Genomic DNA, 26208 nt, shown 5'->3' with positions numbered 1-26208 from the left:
CACTACAGTGAATGTATGGTCCTACTGTATGACTAATAGGTAGTTTAGCACAATCTTTGTGCAAAGGAGGCAGTGATTGATATTTTGATGGTGATTTTATTTTCAAGATATCAAATTGAATTTGCCTATTGTTGTTGTTTGCAATATTTCCAAAAAAGAAAAAGGTATTAATGGTTTACTTTACGTGACTGACATGATTTATTTCTTAAAGTACTGAATTTTCCAGCTAGCCTTTTGTCAATAGAGCACTGCACTAAAAAAACTACAGTAGCAATATGAAGTCTTCAGATACATAGAGCAGAAATGGAGTCCATTGCATTACATGGCATTTAGCAGACGCTCTTATCTAGAGCGACATACAATAAAGTGCAAATCAAACACAAGAACAAGTGCAAAGAGGACCTGAGAGGACAGTACAGTTCCGAGTCCTAGTGTAAACATACAGAAAATCAGAACCCTTGAAGAGTACAATCAACTTTCAAACTAGCATACCACAGTTGGCAGCTAGAATACAACAATACAACAGCCAATAAAAACAACAATACCTATACAAGTAACAATATCTATACATAAGTGCCATTACAGTCTAAGGCTAATTATGGTGGTGAGTTGGGGAGGGAACGGTGTAGCCTGAAGAGATGGGTCTTCAGTCTGCGCTTGAAGGAGGTCAGAGACTCTGCCGTTCATCCACCGGGAGGTCATTCCACCACCGTGGGACCAGGAAAGACAGCAGTCATGAGCGTGAAGTGCAGGTGTGGCGAGGGGGAGGCGGGAGACGGCACGAAGTGGCAGAACGGAGGGGTCTTGTTGGTGTATAGGTCTTGATAAGGGATTGAATATATACAGGGGCTGATCCTTTAACTGCCTGGTATGCGATCACCAAAGTTTTAAATTTGATGCGAGCCATAACAGGCAGCCAGTGGAGGTTGCTGAGCGGGGGGTGACATGTGAATGTCTGGGAACATTGAATACCAGACGGGCTGCAGCATTCTGGATCAGTTGTAGGGGTCTGATTGCAGATGCTGGAAGGCCAGCCAGCAGAGAATTGCAATAGTCCAGGCAGGACAGGAGCTGAGTGGAGTAGGTGGTGAGAAAGGGTCGGATTCTCCGGATGTTGTACAGGAAGAACCTGCACGCCCGGGTCACCGTAGTGAAGTTCTCGGAGAAGGATAGCCTGTTGTCCATCACCACTCCAAGGTTTCTTGCATGAGGTCACTGTGGTATCCCCTAGTGAGATGGAGAAATCAGAGAAGGGAGAGGTTAAAGCAGGGATGAAGATTACCTCCGTCATACCTGGGTTGAGCTTTAGATGGTGGTTGCCCATCCAGCTCTGGATGTCTCTCAGGCAGGCGGAGATACAGGTAGAGACCTGTGTGTCTGAAGGGGGGAAGGAGAGAAAGAGTTGGGTGTCATCGGCATAACAATGATATGAGAGATAACGGGGCCAAGGGATCTTGTGTAGATGGAGAAGAGGAGGGGTCCGAGGACTGAGCCCTGGGGAACTCCTGTAACAAGGGGGCGAGGGGTTGACACTCCTCCAGCCCAGGACACCTGGGAGGACCAACCAGAGAGATAAGATTTGATCCACTCTAAGGCTGTGCCACAGATCCCTGTAGATGCCTGTAGATTGCTAACTAATAACAAAAAGCAACACACCTGGTATAACTAACGCGGTAATTTGACAACAAATCTACAACAGCTGAGACTAACAAGGTTTCATTTTTACCTACTGCTCACACGCAAAAAACACAGAAACAATACTTAAGTTCCCTGGAGGTCTTCAACTACACACGGCTAGTGGGAAAAAATGCACTTCTCTGCCGAATTGCAAACAATTCTACTGTTATATAGCGTCACTCTGAGCTCGTCTGTATAAACTGCTAATTACTAATGCAAACTAGTGATCTAATAATTATCCGAACAATTGCAGCGTCCAAAGTGTCTAACTGATTCTGATCACCTAATCAGAATAACAGAACCGAGCGAAACTGCCGGTGGCTGGTGAAAAACACTAGATTTGCTAACTAATAACAAAAAGCAACACACCTGGTATAACTAATGCGGTAATCTACAACAGCTGAGACTAACAAGGTTTCCTTATTACCTACTGCTCACACGCAAAAAACACAGAAACAATACTTAAGTTCCCTGGAGGTCTTCAACTACGCACGGCTAGTGGAAAAAATGCACACTGTGCACTATGTTGACATACGGTATAGTGGAATCCAGAATTAAAGGAGAATAAAGGCTGGATAATTATCCATCACAAATTGAAATTGGCAATACAATCTTTCTTTAGTTTATCTCTGTTTAAAGGTACTTATTCTGTCATTTCATCACTTCCTGTTTCACTAGAGTATAAAAATTAGGTAAATCCCTTTGTCAACCATCAGCAACCATCAGTATGCGAAAAGTAAAAGAACTGTCAATTCAGAAGACACAGATTGCAATTTATCATCTGGTAATAGGTACAAAGACATACATAAACTTTAAAACATACCACTGTTAAGGGCTATAATAAAAAGGTGTAAAACATATGGAATGGTTGCAAACATGCCAGGAAGAGGACGTAAGGACGTAATTATCCCCACGGACAGTAAGGAAGACGGTGAGGGGGTCCATAACTAATCTAAGGATCGCAGGTTGTGTCTTGGGGTCACCAAATCTAAAACAAAAACATAAAATGGTACCTCTGTACCAGCAAACTCTCTGGATGGGTGGCACAAAGACAGCCCTTAAAACCAAGCATCTTCAGTTTTACAACCTTCTTTGGAATTATGTCTGGAAGAGAGTGCTTTGGTCAGATCAAAATTGAACATTTTGGACATGCACGCCATTGAACTGCTTTTGTGGCAAAATGTAATGTGTACAAGGAGAAGCACCTCATACTTACTGTCATATATGGTGGTGGGACATTGATGTTTTGCTGTCAGTGGTCAAGGGGCACTATTTAAGATCAATGGCACAATGAATTCAACAAAGTACCCGGAAATCTTGGCAGAAGATCTGGTTGCCTCTGCTAGGAAGCTTGGTCATACAGAAGGTCAATTTTGAATTGGTCAAAAATCCTTCCATATGTTCCTCTATCCTGATCACAAATTATAGGAAAAGACCAATTTCTGTAATCTAATCTTTCGCAGGGGTGTTTGCACAGGTGTCCAGTTTTACATTTGGTAGCAAGTGCTTTATTTATGTAATTGACCGTTTTAAATGAAGGCAAGTCTAAGCATGTCATGTGCTCAAGTGTTTTCCCCTCAACATGAATCACTTCCATAGGGTGATGGTGTTTATATTTCTAATCTGTAGTTGTTTAGTTTCCAAAAACCTGTATTTGGGCTTTGAAATGAGAAAGGTGTCCCCTAGGTGATTCTGAAGAATGCAGGTGTGTTTGAACAGGCATGTGTACCCTGGTAACAGACAGTGATAATTTCCTATAGGAAACCCCACCTCCAACTCCATGATTTCATATTTTCCTACTAAACCTCTCACACAAAATGGACGCTCAAGATTTTTGATTCGGGAAGGAAGTTATTTTCCCCGTGTACAAACACAAGCCATACCACTCACTCTGCGATGTGTTGTGGGTCTTTTGCAGGTGGAAAAGAACAGGAGCTGCAGGTTTCAAAAGGAGAAAATAAAGCGGAGATTGAAAACTTCAATCCTGGGAAGGAGTACAGCATAAAGGTCATTGCTGTGAGTGGAACACAGAACAGTAAGCCACTGGAAGGCAAATATACAGGTGAGTTGTGCTGAGCAATTTTCTGAAGAGGCCAATTAAGTGGAAATTATTATAATGTTCCTAATAGTATGATTGCCACATCATACATTTGGTGGAATAGTACTTGTATACTACTATTTTAATAGTTTCCACTCTTCCATTTTCCCCACACCGGTGTGTTGCAGCCCAGGCAGCTGTTCCAGATGATGACACTGCGAGTGCTCCTCTTCAGAAGCTGAAGGATACCAGCGAGGACACCAATGAGATTTCAGAAGGTAGGCTGAAGCAACACTATCGGTGCCTTAAAGAGGAGCGGGCGATGCAGGAGGAATGCGGTTCCCTGAAGTGTGTTCCTTGACTTCAGGTTCAGGGTCTTAATCTTATTTGACCTTCATTTTTTATCATTGATGCCGTGGTGGACTTTATTGGAGTGTTTATCATGATTTTAATCTTGTATCACAGGTCAATATAGGTTCAGACATATTTCCAAGTTTATAATAGGAGTGATTTATGAATTGATTTCTGGTTGTTTAGCATATCCCTTTATTGCAGGCTGGTATGAAATAGGGCTACACTAGGATTTTGGCATGACTTATGCTTAAAAACCCAATCAGATATGAATAAGTGTAATGTCTCTATCATACCAGACAGCATGATCACAGTGGAATTATTGCTGCCTTTTATGGCTATATATACACTATGCTGTTCAGTAAAGTGTCATGGTCATTAGTTTACTCTGAAGAAGGTCGAGGAATGTAATGCATGCAAGAAGCCTCTAAGTTCAACAGAAAATCAGGGGTCTCATTTATTGTGTGTGCAGAGATACTCTAAAACGTATTCTTATGCACATAATGTACCTTCTATCAATCATGCATGACTTATATATGCAAGACTTGATTATTAGCTTTGATACATCATAAATGACTGAGTCCCTTAAATATCAAAGGGAAATAACTCTGAAGGCTTCAAGCTCATATCAGTCATGGAAAAGAGTGATAGAGCTGTCAAGGGAAAAAAGGATGGAACAATTTGTGCATAAAATAGAGATAATTGTGTGTTCTGTGGTGCACTAGGGTAAAATTAAATGTATTGCAGTCGAGAATACTGCAGCTGTTTAGCAAAACATTACCAGTGCTTTTCAAACAGCTGTTAGACTCCTGTCACCAGAATATAATAATTATGCTTTTAATAATTTGCCATATAAGTAATCATGTTATCAGGAGCAGTACTCCACACTTGAAAAGTGAATTGTTGATTGATTGATTGATTGATTGATTTTATAGGGCCATGGATTGAAAAAAAAAAAACTGTATTATGTGTCCTGGATTGTAAGACATTGTTATGTTACGTTTTTGTGGGCATTTCTTTAGACGTTGTGGTCTGAAATTTAATTTGTGGAATGATTGAGATAATCAGTGGCAGTAAACACACAAAGAAAAATTATTCTCTGTCTTTTATGTTATTAAGGAATAAATAATTGGTCTTCCTTGAGTGTTCACAGCAGCCCTTATCATTCCACTGTGTCACGGTACACGGCACTGTGTGTATGCACCGAATAAATATTTTAGTGGCTGTTTTTATGCCTTAATATAATATGAAAATGGCAAATGAATATCTATCTAGCAGATAACTGTAGTTCCTTGCACCATCCTGTGCATTATATATTGTCTTTGAACCCTGGCCAGAAGTAAGTGCAGTCCAGTGAAATTTGCACCAATGGATTCTCACAAAGCATTTATCTTTGGCTTTGGTTAGTCACATACTTTAGGTAGAAATGACCCTGTACATCATTTGGGATGGACTTGCAGGCATGGATCGTAAATTAAGCTTCTGGTTTACCATCCATGCCTGCAAGAGTGCAACTATGCCAATAACGCAGTTTTTGCCTGGGGTACCTCATAGTCTTAGACATACACATCTGTATTTCCATGCCAAGTCAATGGAATTTTAGGAAGACTTCATCTCTATACTGTAAGCTGGTTTGTGTGCGAACAGAAGACCTGCAGAGTGCGGGTGGAGCAGCCTGCCTGGCAGTGTGTGTTTGTGTGTGTGTGTTTGTTTCTGTGTGTGCGTGTGTGTGTGTGTGTGTGTGCGTGTGCGCATGCGCATAAGCTTGTGCGTGTGTGAGTGTGGAGTGCACATTCACTGGAAGGCAGTACGTGACTCACTGGGAAGTAAGGCAGAAGTTTTGCTATCAAAGTTACTCTTTTCATACTTCCATTTGGGCTACTTGTTGCCTCGGAAAGACCATTGTATGACCATGAATTCTCTTTTAGCCAGCAGTACAGCAGTGGGAATGGCATTTTGTGCCACTTCCATACATCTAGATAAAGTCAGAGTCCGGCAGGGAGTAGAATTTGTTTTGATGGGTCACAAAGGAGGAGAGTTCTCCAGCACAAACCAGGCTTGTGACCTTTGGAAATGGACAGTAATGGACCACTCTCAGGATACAACCCTCATATGGACTGGATGAAAATATATCAGTTGTAAGGGATGAATGAATGTCACTGTGAGAACCGGTTAGTGCACAGACAAGGTAAGCACATGTGCTGTATTCTCTATGCCACACCACTCTGTCTGTAATAACCCAGAGCAGGCTGCGAGGTTCATACACACACTCACACACCGACGGTGATTGGCTGCCATTCAAGGCACCAACCAGCTGGTCAGGAGTATTTAGGAGTTAGGTGTCTTGCTCAGGGACACTTCTACACAGCCCAGGCGGGAGATCGAACCGGCAACCCTCTGACTGCCAGACAACTGCTCTTACCGCCTGAGCCAATGTCGCCCCTTGTATGTATTTAAAAGTATTCAGAAGGGACAGCGAGTGTCCTGGTTTACCCCATTTCTGCCATTACTCGGTGAAGGAGCGCTTAAAGAGGTCACACCCTTGACCTCCATTGTGCATTGATTAAAACTGCTCCCAGCTGAGTGTGTCTGGACCTGCAGCCAGAACCACCGCATGTCAGAGGTCATGGATGTCATTCACACAGCATTCCGTATTGACAAAGGTAAATATGGGTACGATATACTGTAGCACGGCTCGGTTGACCTCCTTTGTTTGAAAGACAGGTCAATAGGGGGGAGGTCGCAATGAATGGAATGTGCCAAGCGTATCCCAGAAGTAACTGCACCTGCTGAATTGATAGACGAAGCCCCAGTGGGTAAATTAAATATAGATGACTTATTCCACAGAATATGCAGAGATGGAGAGGATTTACATGAGAGAAATGTCCCTTTTAATTGGAAATATTGTTTTTGTGTGGAGTCATTAATTTGGTCATACACTACATTAAATATGTATGCGTAAAGGTTTCAGGAAGCAGTGGTAATGTACAGAAAATATGCTGCCAAGCCACTGAAAGAATACGGTATTTGTGTTATGAATATTTTATAATAATGGAATTGTTGAAAGCATTTGCAGCGTGTGATACAATACAGGATCGTTTGGAGGTCTGCTGTGTAGTTCCTCACTAAGGCCAGAACAAAATCAACATTCATCTTCAACTTTGATTTATCTTTAAAAATCTAATGAGTGCAAGTGTTCATTTTTCATTCATTTTGGTGATTGCCAATCTCCCCAAAGTGTATTTCCAAATGAACAACAAATGCTGATTAAAATCAAGTCTATTTTTACATTTACTGTAAAATCTGTGCCATTCTTTGGTTCTGATGCATGCTTTTTTACACAGGGGTATGACCGCTCTCTGCTCAAAAATAGCAATGAGCGGGACTGTGGTTGCAGCATGCATGGGGGGCATGTGGATACTCAACAAGGCCCCTTATAAGGGTGTTCTAGGGCCCTTAGAATGGCATTGTAGGGCCCTTAGAATGGCATCGTAGGGCCTTTAGAATGGCATCGTAGGGCCCTTAGAATGGTGTTGTCGGGCCCTTAGAATGGCGTTGTAGGGCCCTTAAAATGGCGTCGTATGGCCCTTAGAATGGCGTTGTAGGGCCCTTAGAAGGGTGTCGTTCTTTGTCACCCTCCTTCAGATGTGGCCATTCTCTATCCACTTCCTGAGAGGCGGCACAAATTTCAAGTCTGTGTGCAAAGGCAGGTGTGCACAGGGCTGGTGTCAGATACCCCTCCCTCACAACCCCCCTCCCTCTCTCACCTCTCCCTCTCTCTCATTCCCTCTCTTTCCTGCAGACAATTGACTCTGCTGACAGAGCACCTTGCCCGCACTTGCCAAATACCTTTGCAGTGTAATCAGGGCCCCTAGTAGAAGGCCCCAGCCTGTGTCATAAATCTCTGCCTGTCTGCCCAAGCTCCCACAGGGCATGCAGGTGGGCCAAAGGCCCACAGCTCCACACCCAACCCGTTGCCCTCTGTCTCTGCAGCAGGGCTAGGACAGATATTAAACTGTACTATTTATGCCTTAATTAGAGCCATCGCTCTACCCCAGGTCTGTGTTTTTTACTTTGAAAGCAGGTGTTATGAGGTGAGACATATGCATCAGCGCTAGTGTGTAACTCATTGCCACGGCACCCTTTGTGTACATTAGGATCCTTGAGGCAGAGGACCTGGGGGTGAGGTGCTTGGTGCTTGGTCTGATATGGAAGTACAGTAGTCAGATGGTTTTACTGTGTTTATATATTTGGCGCTGTTCTCTGACTTGCTGCCTCTGGCTCTTTGGCTAAAAGTAGGGAGTGTATGTGCCAGGTAGCACAGCGTGAGGGGGATCACAGCATGGTGCAGGGTAATTCTGCTTTGTGAATCAGGACACAGCAGGTCAAATGCCAGGGAGATAATTTGGTGAAAGGGATAACTGGTGTAAATTATTTATTCACAATATCATGACAACATGACATCCTGTAGGTCATCTCACTGTCAGTGTGGATCTTCTATGGTTTTGTTGTCCCTCAAGGCACTCGGCAGGAATTTCAGGATTCAGTCAGGATAATTATTGTGTTGCATAATGGAAACACCATTGTTTTCCTGTGCATGATTAGGACATCTCTGGAGAGGTCTGGATGTGAATGAGATTCCTTGTAAGAGGTTGATGTGATGGTCCTGGAGAAGAAGTGGGTATGATAGAGTCACGCTCAGTGCCACATGACTAGCCATGAATACAGTCAAATAAAAAGGGGTGGTTAAATTTGACATGCAGTAGCATGCATCTTTCTCACTGCAGTGAGTTTATCTTACCCTCAGTTGAGTCAATGAATTCAGTCTTTTGTGAAAGAAGGATTGGAGAAAAAAAGGTTCCAGTCTAATTAAATGTAAAGTCTGATTTAAGAACTGCAGGGTCTGGTAGACATCTTTTCAGTCTTGCTAAAGAAACTTTCCCTCATGATATCTGCCTGTTGTGGAAGCAAACGATTGTTCAGTTTAGAAAAATATTTGACAGTAATAAAAAATAAAGGCTTCTGTAACAATGTAAAGATGTGTTGACTGTTACAAGCCTATTCATTCATGCGAAACAACCTTCCTCTCACGAAAGGGAACTGTGAACTTCATTAGGGGATTGAACCTTGAATGTTCTGTATACTTTTACCTAGGAAATCTTTCATTTGTACGGGCATAAAGGTGTTTTGGTTAGCTGGCCTTTGTTCTCTGCTCTGTCTATGCAGCAGAATCTGTGCCATGTTTATACGGGAGGTTTACGAATTAATGGAGGAGGGAAGAAGGCGCTTTGTTCCCGTGGATATTCAAGCAGGTATTGCGTTGCATACTGGAGAGATTCAGCCGAACTCAGCGGAGTTCTGTGGTTAAGGAAAAGATGAAAAAAAAGAGGAAAACAACATGCATACTATACTCAATGTCAAATGTCCTATCAGGACCACTTGTACACTGTGAGAGTTAACCCTTGTATTATGACCATTTTTGTGTTTGGGGTCTAATTGAGCCGTTTAACAGTTTAAATAAACACAACAATTATTGTAATAGAAATATTTTTTGCTTCGGTTGTCGCCTTCTTATTGTTTCCAAAATGACAAGCCTTTTATCTATAAATATGAAAAATCAATTAAGAGTCTAAGGAACAGTAAGTGAAAGCTTGGCACCAGAATCATCCACTGAGATAAAAATAAAAATGGTTGCATATTTTCTTACATTTTATACAGTTACAGAGGGTCAAAAGAACCCCACACATCACATCTGTATGAAAAGTTGGTAGAGGACTTGGCAGTATGTTTATTGCATATTTACCATTTCATCCCACCAAATTATAAAATTAGAAATATTATGCAGTATCAATTTCTGATCTTTAAGAGATGTCAAACACTAAATGGGGTCAAATTGAACATAATAGGAGGGTTAATTTAACACTGAACATTACTGTGCAACAAGGGTCCACATTTATGTCTTCCCAGCTAAGTTGCAGCAGTATAAGGGCACTGCTCTAATGTTATAATGTTGCTGGTGTGGTAGAGGAACCTAAAAATGGCATGCATTACCTCAGTCTGGACCGGAGGGAGACAAACACATTCTCCCCAACAGTATCTGCTGCCTTGAGTCTGCTATAAATCTCTGTGTCCAAATAAATGGGTCAGTGAAACAGGTCGATAAAGGTATGGATTGCAGTGTACTCAGCTTCATTCTCAGATGGGTGAAGTCCCAGCATGAATTACACTGGGCTGGGTGAAATGGGTCTAGGAGAAAAAATGTATAAGAAAAAGTGTGATGGAAAGTCCAAAGTAATGCAAGCGTCTCCTTGCTCTGAAAGACAAAGTTCTGCAAATGCATCATCGATTCATTTTAAAAATCTGACAGCCTCATTTCTGAGGCTGGGCTGGAATTGCAAAGCGCAGGAATGTGACACATGATGGATTCTTCCATGAGGGCAGGCTGGGTTGGAAGGCACAGTCTCAGTTTATGCTGCTTAACCCTTAAGAGAGAAAATAAAGTATTTTGTGTACAATTGCAATGGCTGCTGGAGAAGGATTCTGTAGTCTGTCAATGGTATTACACTGGACAATGACCCTGAGTGGGAACCATTGCCCACTGACAGCCTCATAATGTGTGAATCCTCAGTGGACACCATTTCATGAGCTGCTTTATGTTGTGACAGGAGGAAAAGTCCTCAGAAAATTGATTTGGTTTGGGTGTTGGGTGGGGAGTTGCCCATTCTTTGTTCCGGGTTCTGTCTATTGCTCTGAAACTGCAATTTATTTTAATACTGTACCAGCAGGGTGTTTTGGATAAATCAGAACAGTATCTAACGCCCCCAGGTTACTGGAAGAGACAGGTCTCATGTATTGTACAGCTTGTTTGGGTGGTTTTGTTTAGATTGAGTTGAGATATTTTCAGCATTTTTGCTTAAAAATGTTCATATGCAAACCAAGTTTAAAATCCTGCAATATGTTTTTCAGTGCTTCATTACTTAATGTTGAGAATGCTGGTACCACAGTCTTGAGCTATCTGTTATAATGACAGTGCCCACTGCAGTGGTTCTATAAACAGTTCACATTGTTCTGCAGCTGCCTGTCTTTCCACAAAAACACCTGTCGGTATCATGACCGACAACATTTAATTTCGGAGAAAATTTGCAGAGCATCGCTGCGCTACACAAATACAAGGATACAATTAAATGTCAGTTTTGGTGCTCTTTTGTGCCTTTCAGAGTGACATGTCATTTACTTGTCTCTTTTTTGCTACACCATATTAACGACTTTGTAATATATCAGCACATACCATAATATATTTTGTCGATTTAATTTTCATCCTCATAACTTCTTTTGTAGTTTGTTGTTGGAAAGGTTTGTTATTTGGCTTGTGTACCATTAGCATTACTTTTGTGGTGAGCCATCTTTAATTTGTTATTGAAGTCTTGTGGCTCAGGTCACCTACAGAGAAACTTGTGCTTGTAGGGGATTGGCGAAAAATACACCTGCAGGGCGTTACTTCTGCCACATTGCAATGCTCAATGGGAAATCAGATTGTTTTTTTACAACCTGGTGTTTTACAACCTGGGTGTTGTCAAATAGTCACCAGTACTTTGAATCAGCCTGATCATTATCAGTTAAGTAAACAGTTTTGAGTTGTGCTTGCTTGAATAAAGATTACGCTGCAAAATTGTTTAGAGGGAGACGTTTCTTAACTCAAACCTTCTCTTTACGGTTTCCAAGTGGAAGAAACAGAATTTTTTTTAATTTGGTGTCGTTAGCTGTGAGCTGGGTGTCTAGAATGTGTTAGATGTCATATCCCAGAATGCATCTGTAACACAAGCTCTTGTGATTCCTTCATTAATTAGCACATCAGTCTTCCAGAACTGGCGTTATCACTCGATTGATCAAATCCAAAAGGCCAACATGGATGGTGAATTATGCTGGAAGCGTTTCGCAGAAATACCTGGCGTGTTTAAACCTACAGTTTAATTTGCTAAATAATTATTTTTTGATAACCTGTACTTTTTTCATTTTGTAAAAATCATATGGAGTAAAGCAGTGATGAGGAAATTTTCCTTTGAAGCATTAGTTTTTTTCATTAACATTCCTCCTGTTACTGAGACCTGGAGCCACTTTCTAAAATTCCATAAACTGGTGGGCACCTTTTTAAAACATATGTGCTAATTAAAACAGTTTAATTCACATTCATTGCTGTCAGTTTTCTGCTGCCACAAAGACCTGTAAGGGCTTGTCTTTGGACTGAATTCAATTCATTCATTTGCCCCAAACGTTGACTAAATGCAAATATTCACCTTTTTCTTTTCTCTTTTCTTCTTTTTCTGTTCTTTTTGGTGGTAAATGAACTCCCAAGAATGTGTATGGAACAGATGAATATGAACATTTGGGTTGAAGTTGAGGACAGATTTATTAAACCAGGCCTTTATGTTTTGTGGGTGCTAATCCCATGCAGCTATGGTGTGAATGAGTACTGGTGAGGTGCGCTAACTGAAACACGCTTGCAGCGCTGCATGTCTTAAACAGCTGCTGTCTCTGAATACCTGTATCTGCAGATGTTTACAGAAACACCTCCTTTCCCAAGCCGTCCTCCTGCTTTTCCTGCAGTGCTGTGTGTCAGATGAGGCCGCTATGTACTATTAGGAGATCAGTCTAGACCTGTCCGGTGGGGAGCATGGACCAGGCGGGGGAAGCATCACCCTGTTATGGGGGAATGTTAACTGTCAGCTTACAACACGCACCCGCCTCAGAAACCAAGACATTGAATGAACGTGAACCTTGACCTTGAACCTCTGCTGCCCTGGCGAGCTTGAATTCCGTGGTTCAGCTGCTTATCCTCATTCTCCTGACATACTGGAATCTCTCCCCGGGAATCACCCTTTCCAGCTTCCATAAGCTCATCAGCCTTTCCGTCATAGTAGGGCTGACGTCCTGAGCTGCTCTCACGCACACAAACACTGCGCAGGTTTTCTTTTGTGAGCAAAGCTAGTGTCGACGATGAAACACAGCGGCTTTAATGTGCGGCTCTACAAATTAGGCCTTTGAAATTTAAATCTGCTCTCCTACAAAGTGCTTCATGTGAAATGCTTTGGATGATTTTGAAGCTTGGTTTCCCCAATATTTTCTCTCAAACTTGCTGCTCTGCTGAGACTTGTAGGAAGTGACAGGTTACACTTCACTGTGGGTTGTGGCTTGGCAATATATTTGTAGGCGATGACGCTAAATAATATTCAATAATTAATAGTGTACCAGAATGATAAACAACATCTTTTTTTATCTTAGGTTTGTATTGTATTTGCCGTAATTAGATGTTGATTTGATTGTAATTTAATTTGACTTCACTGTTTAGAGGTAGTTCTAATTCCATTGTGGGTTTGGAAGCAAAGGCATCTGGCATTGCAGCTGCCATTGCTAAGGAAACAGGCACAGGAGTAGCTACGTACAGGAACATGTGAGCATGCTGATTAGTCATTCAGTACTGTACATCCACAGCTGTAATGTGCTTCCTTTGATGTCACAGGTTGCATGTACATTTTAATTATATTGTCCTTATGAAGCTCACCTGCTTCCATCTGTTTCTCTTCCCCAGTGAAGTAGGAGAAGAAAGCTTCCGGAAGATTCCTATTGATACCAACACAGAGACCAGTGGTGTAATATGATTCTATAGCACCTGCAATGCACCATGGGAAGAGAACAAAGGAGAATGGGACTGTCCTGGGACAGCCAACCAAGGAGCTCTCCCCTGAAAAGAAATCAGCGCAGTCCAAATTGTAGAAGAACTAATTGAAAGCAACAAAGAGCTGATTCCCACTGCCACAACTTTTTTTCTGGACTATTAATGGAAAGCAGGGAAACTGAGACAGTACGCCTTACAGCCTTGTTTTTCATGACGCTGAAGCAGGATTTACCTTCAATTAATTATTGATGCTGAGAGTTTGTGCGCGATGGTCGTCCTCTTCAGTTACCTGTCGAATTTCTTTCCGATTCTTATTCATGAACACAGATCAAAGATCGTCTTCATATCTGCAACTACCTGGCGGCAGAGATTATTTCGAGTATTTTCACTCGCATGCCTTTGATTGAGGTGAACCGGCGCTGACCGTGCGACTGGAAAAACTACTGCGTCACTCTGACAGCTTTCTTTCGGCCATCCACCAAAAAGCTTCTGTACTGCAATTAAATCTAATATGAGTTTGGAAACTATATAAATAATGACAGTATGTACGTCAACTGTGAAAATAACAGCAAAACTGACTTAAAGGAATACACCAACATTTTGTGAAATATACCTTACCCAGGTATATTTACTTACCCAGACTTAGAAGAGATGTTTGATTTCATTTTCATGGTTGTGCATTCACTGGCTCAGTTTCCATGTTAGCATAACGTGTTAGCCTAGCATTAATACTTGAAGCCTAGAGTCAGTAAGCCTACCTCCTTCAAAGTGAAGAAATGCACCTTACAGCAACTCCTAAGCTGTCTCATTTACACAAGGTATCATGGTTGTGAGTGCAGTGAAGGTAGCTCAACCTTCTACCTTCAGTGCACAGTTCACTGCACTCAACCAGCAGAAGAGGGAAGGATACAGCGGTTCAGCGGTTATAGTTCCAACTGTCTAACTTCTCCGAAAACAAAATTTCACAAAATGTTGGTGTTTTCCTTAAAAAAAAAACATTTTTAATTAATCAGTTTGACCCTCTGCACAGGGTCAAACATGATTTACCAATCCATTATCTTTTTTTACACAGTAAAATTTCCAGTGTTAATCTCACTCTGACAGAGTTATACAAGTCCATTCTGGCCACAAAACTTCAGGAACAAATTAAAGATGGCTCACCGCAAAAGTAATGTAACTTTAAAGACTTTATTTGACACTGAACATTTTGTACTGCTGTTGTCAGAGTGACGCAGTACTATGTAATGCCCAATTCCCTTTGAACCTCTATCCAAATGCAACTGAGCTGCTTTTCGTGAGTCTCTCATGGTTCATTGCATAAAGGCTGGGGGTTTATTTCAGCTCATTGTCGACACGCAACAGTCACCAGATTTGCATGAGTAGGTTTAAATCTGAATACTCCCAACATCACTTTACCTCAGTTCAAGTGAGAGGCGTTGTTGTTATTCTGACATCAGTCTTAATCCTTAACTCCCTCGCAGTCCACCTCAATGTGTCCCCACAGCAGCTCATACCCTGCGCTGCTTTCTCCACACATTCTGTGGCATCTGGACGATGTCCAAAGCCATCAAGCCATTTATGTCTCACAAAAGAAATGCACCGACTTTTAGGGCTTTGGAGTGGATAAACAGAGACTAGGTTTCACGCAATAAAAATAAGTGTTATTTTCTGGAATGAATGTCAACCCAATCAATAAAGACATAATTCAGAAAGGTGGTCAAAATGTGCTTTTTTTCTTTAAAACCACTTAATTTTTTGATTGTTTGTCACTTAAATGCTTTGGACCAAATCTGCACATCAAAGTTTTCAAAGTATGTGTCTTGTCATTTACTATGCTCGAGCCCAGTGTGCTTGCATTAGTGTTGTTTTGCGAGTGTTCAGACGATCACAGGCTTGTCTTTCTGTCTGTCGTTTGCAGCGGATCTGTTTATCTGCAAGACTCCGGCGATAGCGGACATCGTGATCCTGGTGGACGGATCCTGGAGCATCGGCAGGATAAATTTCCGTCTGGTCCGCACATTTCTGGAAAACCTGGTGAGCGCTTTCAACGTGGGTTTCGACAGCACCCGGATAGGTGAGTGATATCGACCCCTTCATCGAGGGATCATCAGCATTATGAACATTGTCATACAGTGTCATAATGTGTCAGACAGTGTCTGTGGTGTTCTTGGAGACAGTAACTTTACTGTGAAGAGATTGCCAATTGACACAATTCTCAGCTTAGCCGTACTGTACGTCCTACTCAATTACAAGCTCATGCAGTACAATCTTATGAGTCATTTAAACTGACAGTTGTTCAAAGATATGATGTTATGTCAGTGCCATCACTGCATTCAGTGTTGGAAAAGTTGTGGTTTTTGGTTTCACATTGTTTTGCAGCACTAAATTATTAACTTGTCTCAAGTTCTTAACCGGCAGTTAAGAACACATTAGCTACATTAAAAAGTTATTATGAACATGCAATACGACAGGTGTAACACCTGTGAATTCCTGCATATTTGTAATTGCTGGTTTATTTGTCAATCAACCAAAGTATTAATCAATCAACCTTTTATTTTCCATTACCATGTTACCACATTGTCACTAGTGCTCTAACCTAAGTCCCATTTGTAAGTGTCCATCTGTCTTATGTGATAATTACTTCAACTTCCTATTCTATGCACCAGCTGTAATCTCACTGTAAAAGATACAGATGATAGTGCCTTGTAGGTGACATTCACTCCTGTGTGTAGGGCTGGCTCAGTATAGTGGGGATCCCAGAATCGAGTGGCACCTGAACGCCCACACCACCAAGGAAGCAGTGATCGAGGCGGTGAAGAACCTGCCATACAAAGGAGGAAACACACTTACAGGTATACGTCTTCCTTCACTTCTCTCCTTCATCTGTAGTTCTACACGAGGCACTAGGAATTTGAACAAAGCTTTAAAGGCACAATAGGTAATTTCTGACTTCTAATGGTCAGGAGAGGAATTGCAACAACAAACACCCTCAAACCACAACACTTATCCCTCCCCCTTCTCTGTGAATGCGCTGATGTTTAAACCCCCCCATGCAATTGGCTCTGGCAATTAAAACCAATTTTCAACCAATGAGCTTGAAATATTGTACAACTATACAATGTTTTTGTGTGTCGGTCCGTCAGTGGTACATTTTGAAACCCGAATGTAAGGACTATAAACACCGGCAGAGGGTGAGTTAACATGTCAGTGAGCCTTTTTCAATGATAGGAAGGAATGTATGTAATGGTCTTGTAACAATGTTTTCACACAACAGTCTTACCTATTGTACCTTTAACTGTGTTTGAGCGCATCAGTTCTTTGAGATTTGTTGTCATTTATCATCCCATGCCCTTCGTATTACGTGTGACCTGCTTTTATGCAGTAGTCTTGTGGTTAGATAATATAGAATCACACCTGAAAATGATTGGTTCAATTCCCAACTGTCATACCAAAGATTTTAAAATGGCACATAGAAACATGCATGTGTGCTAGGGTCGCGTTTTCACAGAGGAATTTAAATGCGATTAACCTGTATTAGCTGGATTCCCTTACATTTCCTTTTAAGCTGCTTTTGTACCAGGACTGACATGATACAACATGGAATGGCATTTTAATCATGATATCACTTTTCAAACATCTCATATGCTGCGATTACCCTGTGAGTGCTCCAGTGTCTGCAGGCCTTACATGACTTCTCATGACATGCCATGACATGACGTGGTATGAGCCTTCACAACAGGATGTCATTAGCGAAAGCTATCGAGTGCCCCGCTTACCTGCAGAATGTTCCGGTGTTTTTGCAGGCCTTGCACTGATGTATATTCAGGAGAACTGCTTCAGGGCTGAGTCTGGATCTCGAGACGGTGTTCCCAAAATCGGGATTTTGATCACGGACGGCAAGTCCCAGGATGATGTCATCCCTCCAGCCCAAAGCCTTCGGGAGGCGGGCATCGAACTGTTTGCTATTGGTAAGAAAACGACGTTTAATAAATCTTGAAAGTGGCATTTGCTTTGTCGAGAGCAACAAGCTTTGTGTGCTGTTTGTGTTGATGTCATGTTGACATTTATTTAGAATAGTCAACCGTCAAGTTTAAAATCAATTCTTACAATAAAAGTCAAAAGGAAGCTGTTATTAAATTTAAGAATGCTCATATAACAATACATCTGCTAACCCTATGACATGAAGTGTAATAGAAATTTGCCAAAACAGGGCTTTGATGTCCCAGTGGCCCTCATATTGTGATTCGTGTATTATTTGTACTTTATAGGATAAAACATGAGTAATATTAATCTTTGCCGAACGCACTAGGGTATAATTGGAAATGATTGCAATAACAGTAATGGTGTATTTTGAACTACAGGAGGTTTCATGTAAATAAACATGTCTCCCCACCATGAAAACTCTGTCTCATGCTGGCCTCTGAAATGCACGAGAACCCCCGTAGCTGTAGATGGGCGTGGGGGAGATGTTGTGATTTGGCGCGCTGTCTCCGTGTGAAGGCGTGAAGAACGCAGACGAAAACGAGCTGAGGGCCATCGCCTCGCCGCCCGAAGACACGCACGTCTACAACGTGGCCGACTTCAGCATCATGAGCTCCATCGTGGAGGGCCTGACCCGGACACTGTGTGAGCGCGTCGAGCAGCAGGACAAGGAGATCAAAGGTGAGCGCCGGCCGATCGCCATGGGCTGCTGATGATGCGGGCCGCTGCTTCACCGCAGTGATCTTTTACTTTTACTGGTTATGTTCCACTGAAAACGCATATTTGGTCTTCCAGATCATTTCAGCGGTACATACTTCAATTACCATGAGGTATGGACTTAAATTCTGTCAAAATATGTAAATTAGCTCATTTGCGTACTTCATTCGAGATGCCGGAAATTACAAATTTGAACATTTTTGCTGCAGTCTGTAATCTAAAAGCAAGGAAGATGTCATTAAAATTCTTTCAGATTGTAAGTAAGTCATGTTTGAAGATTGTTTTGGAGACATTTTTTATCACCCATTTTCATGAGGAAAAATGATGAGATTTCAGGATCTAACAATGAGATTTGTGATGCTGTACCTGCCCCTAAAGCTTATAACAAGAAAATAATTGGCTCAAAACACTCTTCTGGATATGGAGTAAAGGTTTGCATGAATGTTTTATGATAATAGGATGACTATGCACTGAGTTCTGTAATATTGTCTAGAATCATGTTTTGAGAAAATCGACTCCAAAGATAGAAATGGTAAATAAGTATACTAATTTCAACATACAGGTGGCATAATCATTCAAAAGGTGGTATTATCCTGAAAGTTCAATAGTTGAGGGTTGATTTGCAGCAGTAAACAGAAAAAAAGTCAATTTGACTGAACATTTGATTTTTTCAGTGGAACTGAAATTTAATGAATCTGTGAATCTCCCACTGTGCATTTTAGTCATGCATAGATGTTTGTCTTAAAGGGGAAAAATATAGAAATGCATTCACTGTATGCAAAACTCAAGCTATGTTTTCAATTGAAGCTACGAGCACTAGCTGGTTGACCAGTTCAAACCTAGTGAGACTTATGACCAGCTTGACCAGCTCAATTCAAACTGGTCAAACTGGCATAGATGGATTCTACTGCATGGTTGACATTCAGGCATTGAATGCTAGCTTGTATGCCATCATATCTTTGAATAACTGGTTGTTTTTTGTGATTTATTATTGGTGGATCTAATTTTTGAAGTCGATTGCTCCACAAGCAGTTGTAGTGCAGTTGGCCATAGGTTAAGTCAGACATGTGCAAGGCCGAGACAGCTGTCTGGTTAAGGCAGAGTTATGGTGGGTGGCACCTTCATTTTCCCCATTCATTTAAAGCTAAATGCCTTTTGAATGTGCAGCACACGAGCCAGCTTCTCTTCATGGCTTAGTGCTTAATGAATGTGGGTCTCAATCAAGCTTTCCATTAGATTGAAAGCTTAGGGGTAATGTTATTCTGAATTAGGGGTAATGTTATTCTGAATTTCAGCAATACTTTATCTGAAAGGCTGTCATAAGCTCATTTTATTAGTTTTAATTTTTATCTTCTAGAGAAGCATATATATTTCAGAAAGACAATCTCTGCAATACGCTTCTTTCGCAAATGACGTACCAAATAATTATCATACGTGATTCCGCCTTACAAAGATTTGAGATTCAATACTTGCCATTTCAACAGAAGTTGATTGGAATTTGATGTGGTGCAGCTCAAGAGCAGAATACAGTCCATCCACAATGCCCAAGGAATACACACTCATACAGAGACAATAGTAATAAATATGCATTAAAATACCAATAAAACATTAAAAGGACAAAATAATTAAGTAAAACAGAGAGCCAAGCTATAAAGCACAAATACAAAGTGCACAGTGCTGTTTGACGGGGTCACAGGCTTGTTAAGAATTCAATGTAAGGGTAAGTACTATTTTTTCTACTAGTTTTACTACAGTACTAATGGACCTCTGTCTCCTCGCTGTGAGCAGACAGGTCAAAGGCAGGCCAGAGACAGTAGTTGAAACTTTGGAGAACTTATGTAAAACTCCAGTGTGTGACTTCCTTTTACATTATTCATAATATGTATTTCCTGTAGTATTTTCTATTTCCACCTCATTAATTTTGGTATGTGTTTTTCTCTTCTTGATCTTTTGGAGCATATTTGATTAACTGATAATGTTTATGTAGTTTCACAAAGGCTGTAGTCTTGTATCTTGTGGGGTTATTACCTCGTGCCCGACACACATCATCGCTCACTCTAATTTTCGAGATTGTATTTAGAGGTGCTCTTGAGGAAATATTGAATGGAATATGAGGAATCACTGAATGGGTGCCTGCAATGCCAATGGAGGATGTGTTTTTTTGTGATTATCACTGCATTTTCCAACAAAGTGATGCAGGCACACGTGTCCTTACAGGAGTGTCGGGCGCTCTGACATCGCCTAGCGCACCCACGGACCTGGTGACATCAGAGGTGACGGCGAGGAGCTTCCGTGTGTCCTGGACCCAGGCCCCCGGAGAGGTGCTGAAGTACCGGGTTGTGTTCTACCCGACCCGAGGGGGCCAGCCGGATGAGGTAACACACCCTAATCCCAGGATGGAGGGGTGTCCTCGTCCTTTTTCACGTCAGTCACTTCTGCATGAGCGATGATTAAAGAGGCCGCAAGGTGACCCTGTTTCGACCTTTTGCAAGGGAGTGGCAGCTCTCTAAATTACTCCAGATGGTCTCATGGGGTCATTTTGACCCCAGTCAGTGTTTGACATCCCTTAAAAATCAGTTAACCTCAATTTCTCAATTTTCTGTTTTGGTGGGATTAAATAGTAAACATGCAATAAACATAATGCTTTGTTTTCAGAAGTCCTGTACGAACTTTGCATGTGTTTTTGCGGGCTCCTTTTGACTCTCTCTGACTGTATAAATCAAAAACAATTATTTTTATCTAATTTCTTTGGGGATGATTCTGGTGACACTTTCCCATACAGGTGCCAAACTTTCACTTCCTGTAAGTCAGGCTCTAAAATGAGATGTTTCTCACTGATTTTTAATTTTCATGGATAAAAAGGCTAGTCATTTGGGAGACAATAAGAAGGCAACATTCAACATTTATATTTTACAATAATTTTGTGTTTCTTTAAAATGTTGGGATCAATTTGACCTGAAACATAAAAGCAGTCATAAACACTTAACATAATAGGAGGGTTAAAATGTGACATTTTTCCAGATTTGTGACTATTTTAATTTCCCACTTAAAATTGTGAAATAACAAATAACTGAAGGTGAGCTGTAAATACCCAGCTGAATAAATATTTGGAAATGCCATAACCTAAAGTAAATGCGTACTGACGCTGTTTACAGGTGGTTGTGAGCGGGAGCGAGCACTCTGTGGTCCTGCCGTACCTGAACTCTCTGACGGAGTATCAGATCGCCGTGTTCGCCGTGTACATCAGCGCGGCCAGCGAGGCGCTGAGAGGCATCGAGACTACCTGTGAGTTCCCCGAACGTGCCTTCACACTCTCGCCTCCCTCCCTCCCTTCTTCTCACCTCGCAGTTTCACAGCTCCAGACGAAGACGCTCGGTGCCAGTGCCGGAAGCAACTCGAAAACAACTCATGATAATCGTCTTAACATACTTGAAAACGCCTCGTTAATTTACCGTCTTTTCTATTCTTCTTTGCCACGTAAAACGTGGAGCGCAACATTTCTGTCAGTGGTGGTGAGTCAGAAGCACATGATTCAGTTCTCGGTGAGCGCATTGTTCACACTGTACGGGCACACCGTATGACATGCAGACAAACATTCACAAACCCCTTCAGTTAGCATTGAGGTGGGATCTCCAGCCTATCTGGTTTCCCCTCCCGGCGTCTCAGAATCAATGTTCTGGCATGTTCCATGTCCGAGCTGTCAGACAGCCAGCGGGGATGGGCTGTCTCTAATTGCCTTTGTCCCTTCCTAAACCGGCTTTCCAGTCTGGTGGGTGGAGACTGACAGGCCACAATGATGAGTTGGTGGGGTTTGGAGGTCTTTGGGGGGTCAGGGTGACATGACGTTTCTCTGTTGGACAGTGGCCCTGCCCATGGTGAACGACCTAGAGCTGTACGACGTGTCCCACAGCACCATGCGTGCTCGCTGGAAGGGCGTGGAGGGGGCCTCGGGGTACATGATCCTGTATGCCCCGCTCACAGAGGCCGACGCTGCTGACGAGAAGGAGGTGAGGGGATGGAGGGCAGGGGGAGGAAGAGGGCACTAAGGCTATTATGACTGATTTGATATGCTTCAGTCTGCTGCCGAGATGCTGAATCCAGTTCCCTTTCATACCCCATGTTGTGAATCCACCCTTTCATCTAACAGGTTTCTTCAACACTCTCAGGTTTTTGAGGTGATTAATTGGCACTTTTCTGTGTGAAATTCAGGAAGGGCTGTGCTCTGTGGGAGACCGTGGCTAGAAAGGTCGCGTTTTTTTACGTCCTAGAACCACCAAGCATTACTGCATTCATTTCTGCACCCACAGTGACCCCATTTTGTAAAGATTGAGAAACCAAATGTTGCGAGTTATTTTCTTGAAATAAAGGAGACAACTGAATCGATTTCAACATTTTAGTTTATAAATGATAGTGGTTTTGTATTATAGGCTAAGTGAAAAATGTGTCAAGGCATAGGTTATTACAGGCACACTGAGAAAAGCACTAAAATGTGCTGGAATAAATGGAATAAACACAAAATGGAACTCAAAGTAGAAAAATATACAAAGTGCAATATTTTGTATTTTTTATTGAAGGATTTTATTTTAAAAATATTCTTCAGTCATAATACAGTCAGGATGCTTCTCCCTTCTGGAAAGTCATGCAAGGAGGAGGGTATTTTCATTTTCAAGTCTAAAAGCCTGATGACATTGGCTATGGCCTTTCTAGTGTTAAAGGGGGTGGCTGTCACTTTAAAATTTCAATTATGAAGAACGTGTACCTCAGGATTCCTACTACTACCGTTCACAGCTGTCTCTGCCCAAGTGAAAGTGACAGGCCTTGTGTCTGTACAGGATGTGACAATCAGGTCAAAGTGGCTCCAAAAGATGTGTTTCCACGCAGGTGAAAGTAGCAGAAACTGTGAACGATGTGGAGCTGCAGGGGCTGACGCCAGACACAGAGTACACGGTGACCGTGTACGCCATGTACGGAGAGGAAGCCAGCGATCCCGTAACCAGTCAGGAGACCACACGTGAGCAATTCATCATCTGGATGAGCGAAATAAAATTTTGGAAAGCCTGGTGCGAACAATGCAGCTGAGTGTGAAGAGTTGTCCTTCAAGCTTTTTACAGACTTATAACAGTAGGGGAGGCATTGAAAGGACATTGGTTACAAAAATATCTTCCAGAAACGCGAAGAATAAGTAGAACATCGACATTTTGTCCTGGGAAATTAGGTGTACTGAATTCAGTGTCTACCTAATCCTCCTCATTTCTGCAGTTCCGCTGACTCCGCCACGCAACCTGCGCTTTTCCAATGTGGACCACAGCTCTGCCCAGCTGACCTGGGACGCTGCCTCCAGGAAGGTCAGAGGTTACCGCATCATGTATGTCAAAACTGATGGGGAACAACCAAAAGAGGTAAGCTACAATGTCTGCCTACACTCACACTGAGAGCAGCATGGGTGTAATACATATAGGGTTTAATACCTGTGTAATAGGCAATAGTATACTTGTACAGTCTTGTTTTGTCTAACACGTGTAATATAGCGAACTCATACTGTTTTATATGGTTTAATACATGTGTACAGCTTGTCATACAATACATGTACGTAGAGCTGACTTGTGCAGTCTCTTTTAACCTATCTGTGTAGCTTTTAGTTCTCCCTGCTATGGTATAATATCTGTGTAACAGCGCTTACTAACACAGTCCACTGTGGTGTGATCCAGATTGAGGTGGGTCAGGTCACGACCCTCCATCTTAGGAACCTGACATCTCTGACTGAGTACACGGCAGCCATCTTTGCTCTCTATGCAGAGGGCCAGGCTGAGCCCCTCACTGACAGCTTCACCACCAGTAAGAGCTTGTTCTTTTGTGTTGGCAACATCTCCATCATTGGCAGTGCTAGTCAGGAAGTGTAGATTTGTTTAATGGTGTTTAATGTCCATTAACTGTAATAGAGGCCAGTGGGGAAAGTCCACTCTCTTGAAAGTGCATTGAACATTTTGGTCCATGTACCATTTCATGACTTACTGATATACACTCAGTGAGCATTTTATTAGGTAGACCAATACACCAGCATGCAATATTTGTTCAGCCAATCATGTCGTAGCAACTAAAAGCAAAAAAGCATGCAGACATGGTCAAGAGGTGTTTTGCAGACCAAATGTCAGAATGGGGAGTATTCAGGTTTGAATATCTCAGAAACTGCTGATCTCCTTGGATTTTCACACAAACAGTCACTAGGGCTTGCAGAGAATGGTGTGAAAAACACAAAAACATCCAGTGAGCACCAGTTCTGCAGGCAAAAATGTAAATTGTAACCTAGAGGTTATCATACAGTTAATGTCACATGTCACCTGTCTCTCACTCAGAGATGGTTCCAGAACCTCTGGACCTTAGGACCAGCGAGGTCTCCACGGAGAGCTTCCGGGTCAGTTGGAGGCACCCAGCCTCGGACGTGGTGCTGTACAGAGTATCCTGGACCCCCATGACCGGGGGTGACACTAAGGAGGTCAGTGCTACCCGTGCCACCCTCGCAAGGTTGTTGTCAAATGCCTTCCATGGTTTCAGTCTGAATGTACGCTTGCTTGCCTCGCTTTGACTTACGGATACATTTGTACTTTTCTTCACAAGCACAGCTTCATAAGCTGACTTTTTGATTGCTCAACTGACTAAACCTATGGCTTGTGAAGAAACAACTTGGAACTTTATTGTGAATCAAAGTAAAGGTTGATTAACTTCAGGCCATTACCCATTACAACTCAATGGCAAAACTAATGAAAATGGAATAAGCTCAGGTAGCCGCTAGAATGTTCAGAGTTCATTAAACTCCAGCAACATTCATCGGTTCAGCAGGAATCAGATACTCTCGGGTGGAAAAGGATTCCAGAATCCTGAGTTCCTTTCCAGACTGTATGGGCATTTTGCTGCAGGGGACTGTAGTCTGGATAGCCCCCCAAGCTCTGCTTGTCCACTCTTCCTGGCGTCGAGTAGGGCAAGCACGAGCCTGTGGAGCTTCCGATAAAGCTTTAGTAATGCTCTCCCACGCTCCTCGGGGGCCCACGGGTGGATGGTTAGCCTGGCAGGCCTGCTAGCAGTGGCAGTGAGCTCGGCTGGTGAGATAGTGCACACCCGGACACGCGGCCCCCACGCCCTGCACGCCCTCCCGTCTGGAGCGCACGGGCGGCCGAACGCACCGCTTGAGTTTTTACGCCGTTTTGGAATTTGTCCCAGCTGCGCTTCCTAGATAGCGCTGCGGGTCAATATGTTTACTGAGAGCTGCCGGAGCAGAAAATGACAGGCGGGGTGGGATATTCCATCGCTGCGAATTGAAACACCCCGCTGAACTCCAGCACAAATTAGTCTGAGGAAGATTAGCAGATGCTGACCTTCCTCAGAGATGGCAATGCATTCATTTTGGGTATTGTTAGTAAAACAATGTATTTTCTGTGTGCGAGTGTGTGTGTTTGTATGAGTGTGTGTCTCTGTGTGTGTGCGTGTGTGTGGAACATATTACATATTATTATCTCCGCCGCTGTGAATTGCTCAGTGACTAAGTCTCCATCTCCATGTGTTGTAGATGCTTGTGAATGGAAAACTCAACACCTTCCTGTTGACCAATTTAAGACCACTCACTGAGTACGAAGTGTCACTCTCCGCCATCTTCAGAGACGAAACTGAGAGCGATGCTGTGGCTGTTCTGGAAACTACAGGTTAGAGTCTGGTTAAATTTCAATTAAATGTGTCTGAACTGATACACAGTTTATCTGAGTTTATTGTTTGAAGAATA

At 42.3% G+C, this 26208-nt stretch overlaps 1 protein-coding gene across 1 annotated transcript in view; it reads left to right on the top strand.

Annotated features, from left to right (window-relative positions):
- LOC133136448 (collagen alpha-1(XIV) chain-like) overlaps positions 1-26208 on the top strand; it is an 81251-nt gene that overhangs the window by 11518 nt on the left and 43525 nt on the right. Inside the window, exons 6-19 of the mRNA XM_061253929.1 lie at positions 3596-3739; positions 3904-3993; positions 15658-15813; positions 16472-16591; positions 17543-17707; positions 18240-18401; positions 20655-20812; positions 21593-21722; positions 22299-22444; positions 23319-23448; positions 23697-23836; positions 24146-24272; positions 24791-24930; positions 25999-26131. Of these exons, the coding sequence (XP_061109913.1) occupies positions 3596-3739; positions 3904-3993; positions 15658-15813; positions 16472-16591; positions 17543-17707; positions 18240-18401; positions 20655-20812; positions 21593-21722; positions 22299-22444; positions 23319-23448; positions 23697-23836; positions 24146-24272; positions 24791-24930; positions 25999-26131 (1941 nt within the window). The remainder of the gene's footprint in view (positions 1-3595; positions 3740-3903; positions 3994-15657; positions 15814-16471; positions 16592-17542; positions 17708-18239; positions 18402-20654; positions 20813-21592; positions 21723-22298; positions 22445-23318; positions 23449-23696; positions 23837-24145; positions 24273-24790; positions 24931-25998; positions 26132-26208) is intronic.

The sequence above is a fragment of the Conger conger genome, chromosome 9, assembly GCF_963514075.1.
Source record: "Conger conger chromosome 9, fConCon1.1, whole genome shotgun sequence".
NCBI lineage: Eukaryota > Metazoa > Chordata > Actinopteri > Anguilliformes > Congridae > Conger > Conger conger.
The sequence above is the reverse complement of the archived record's forward strand: the minus strand, read 5'-3'. Positions and strand labels throughout refer to the sequence as shown.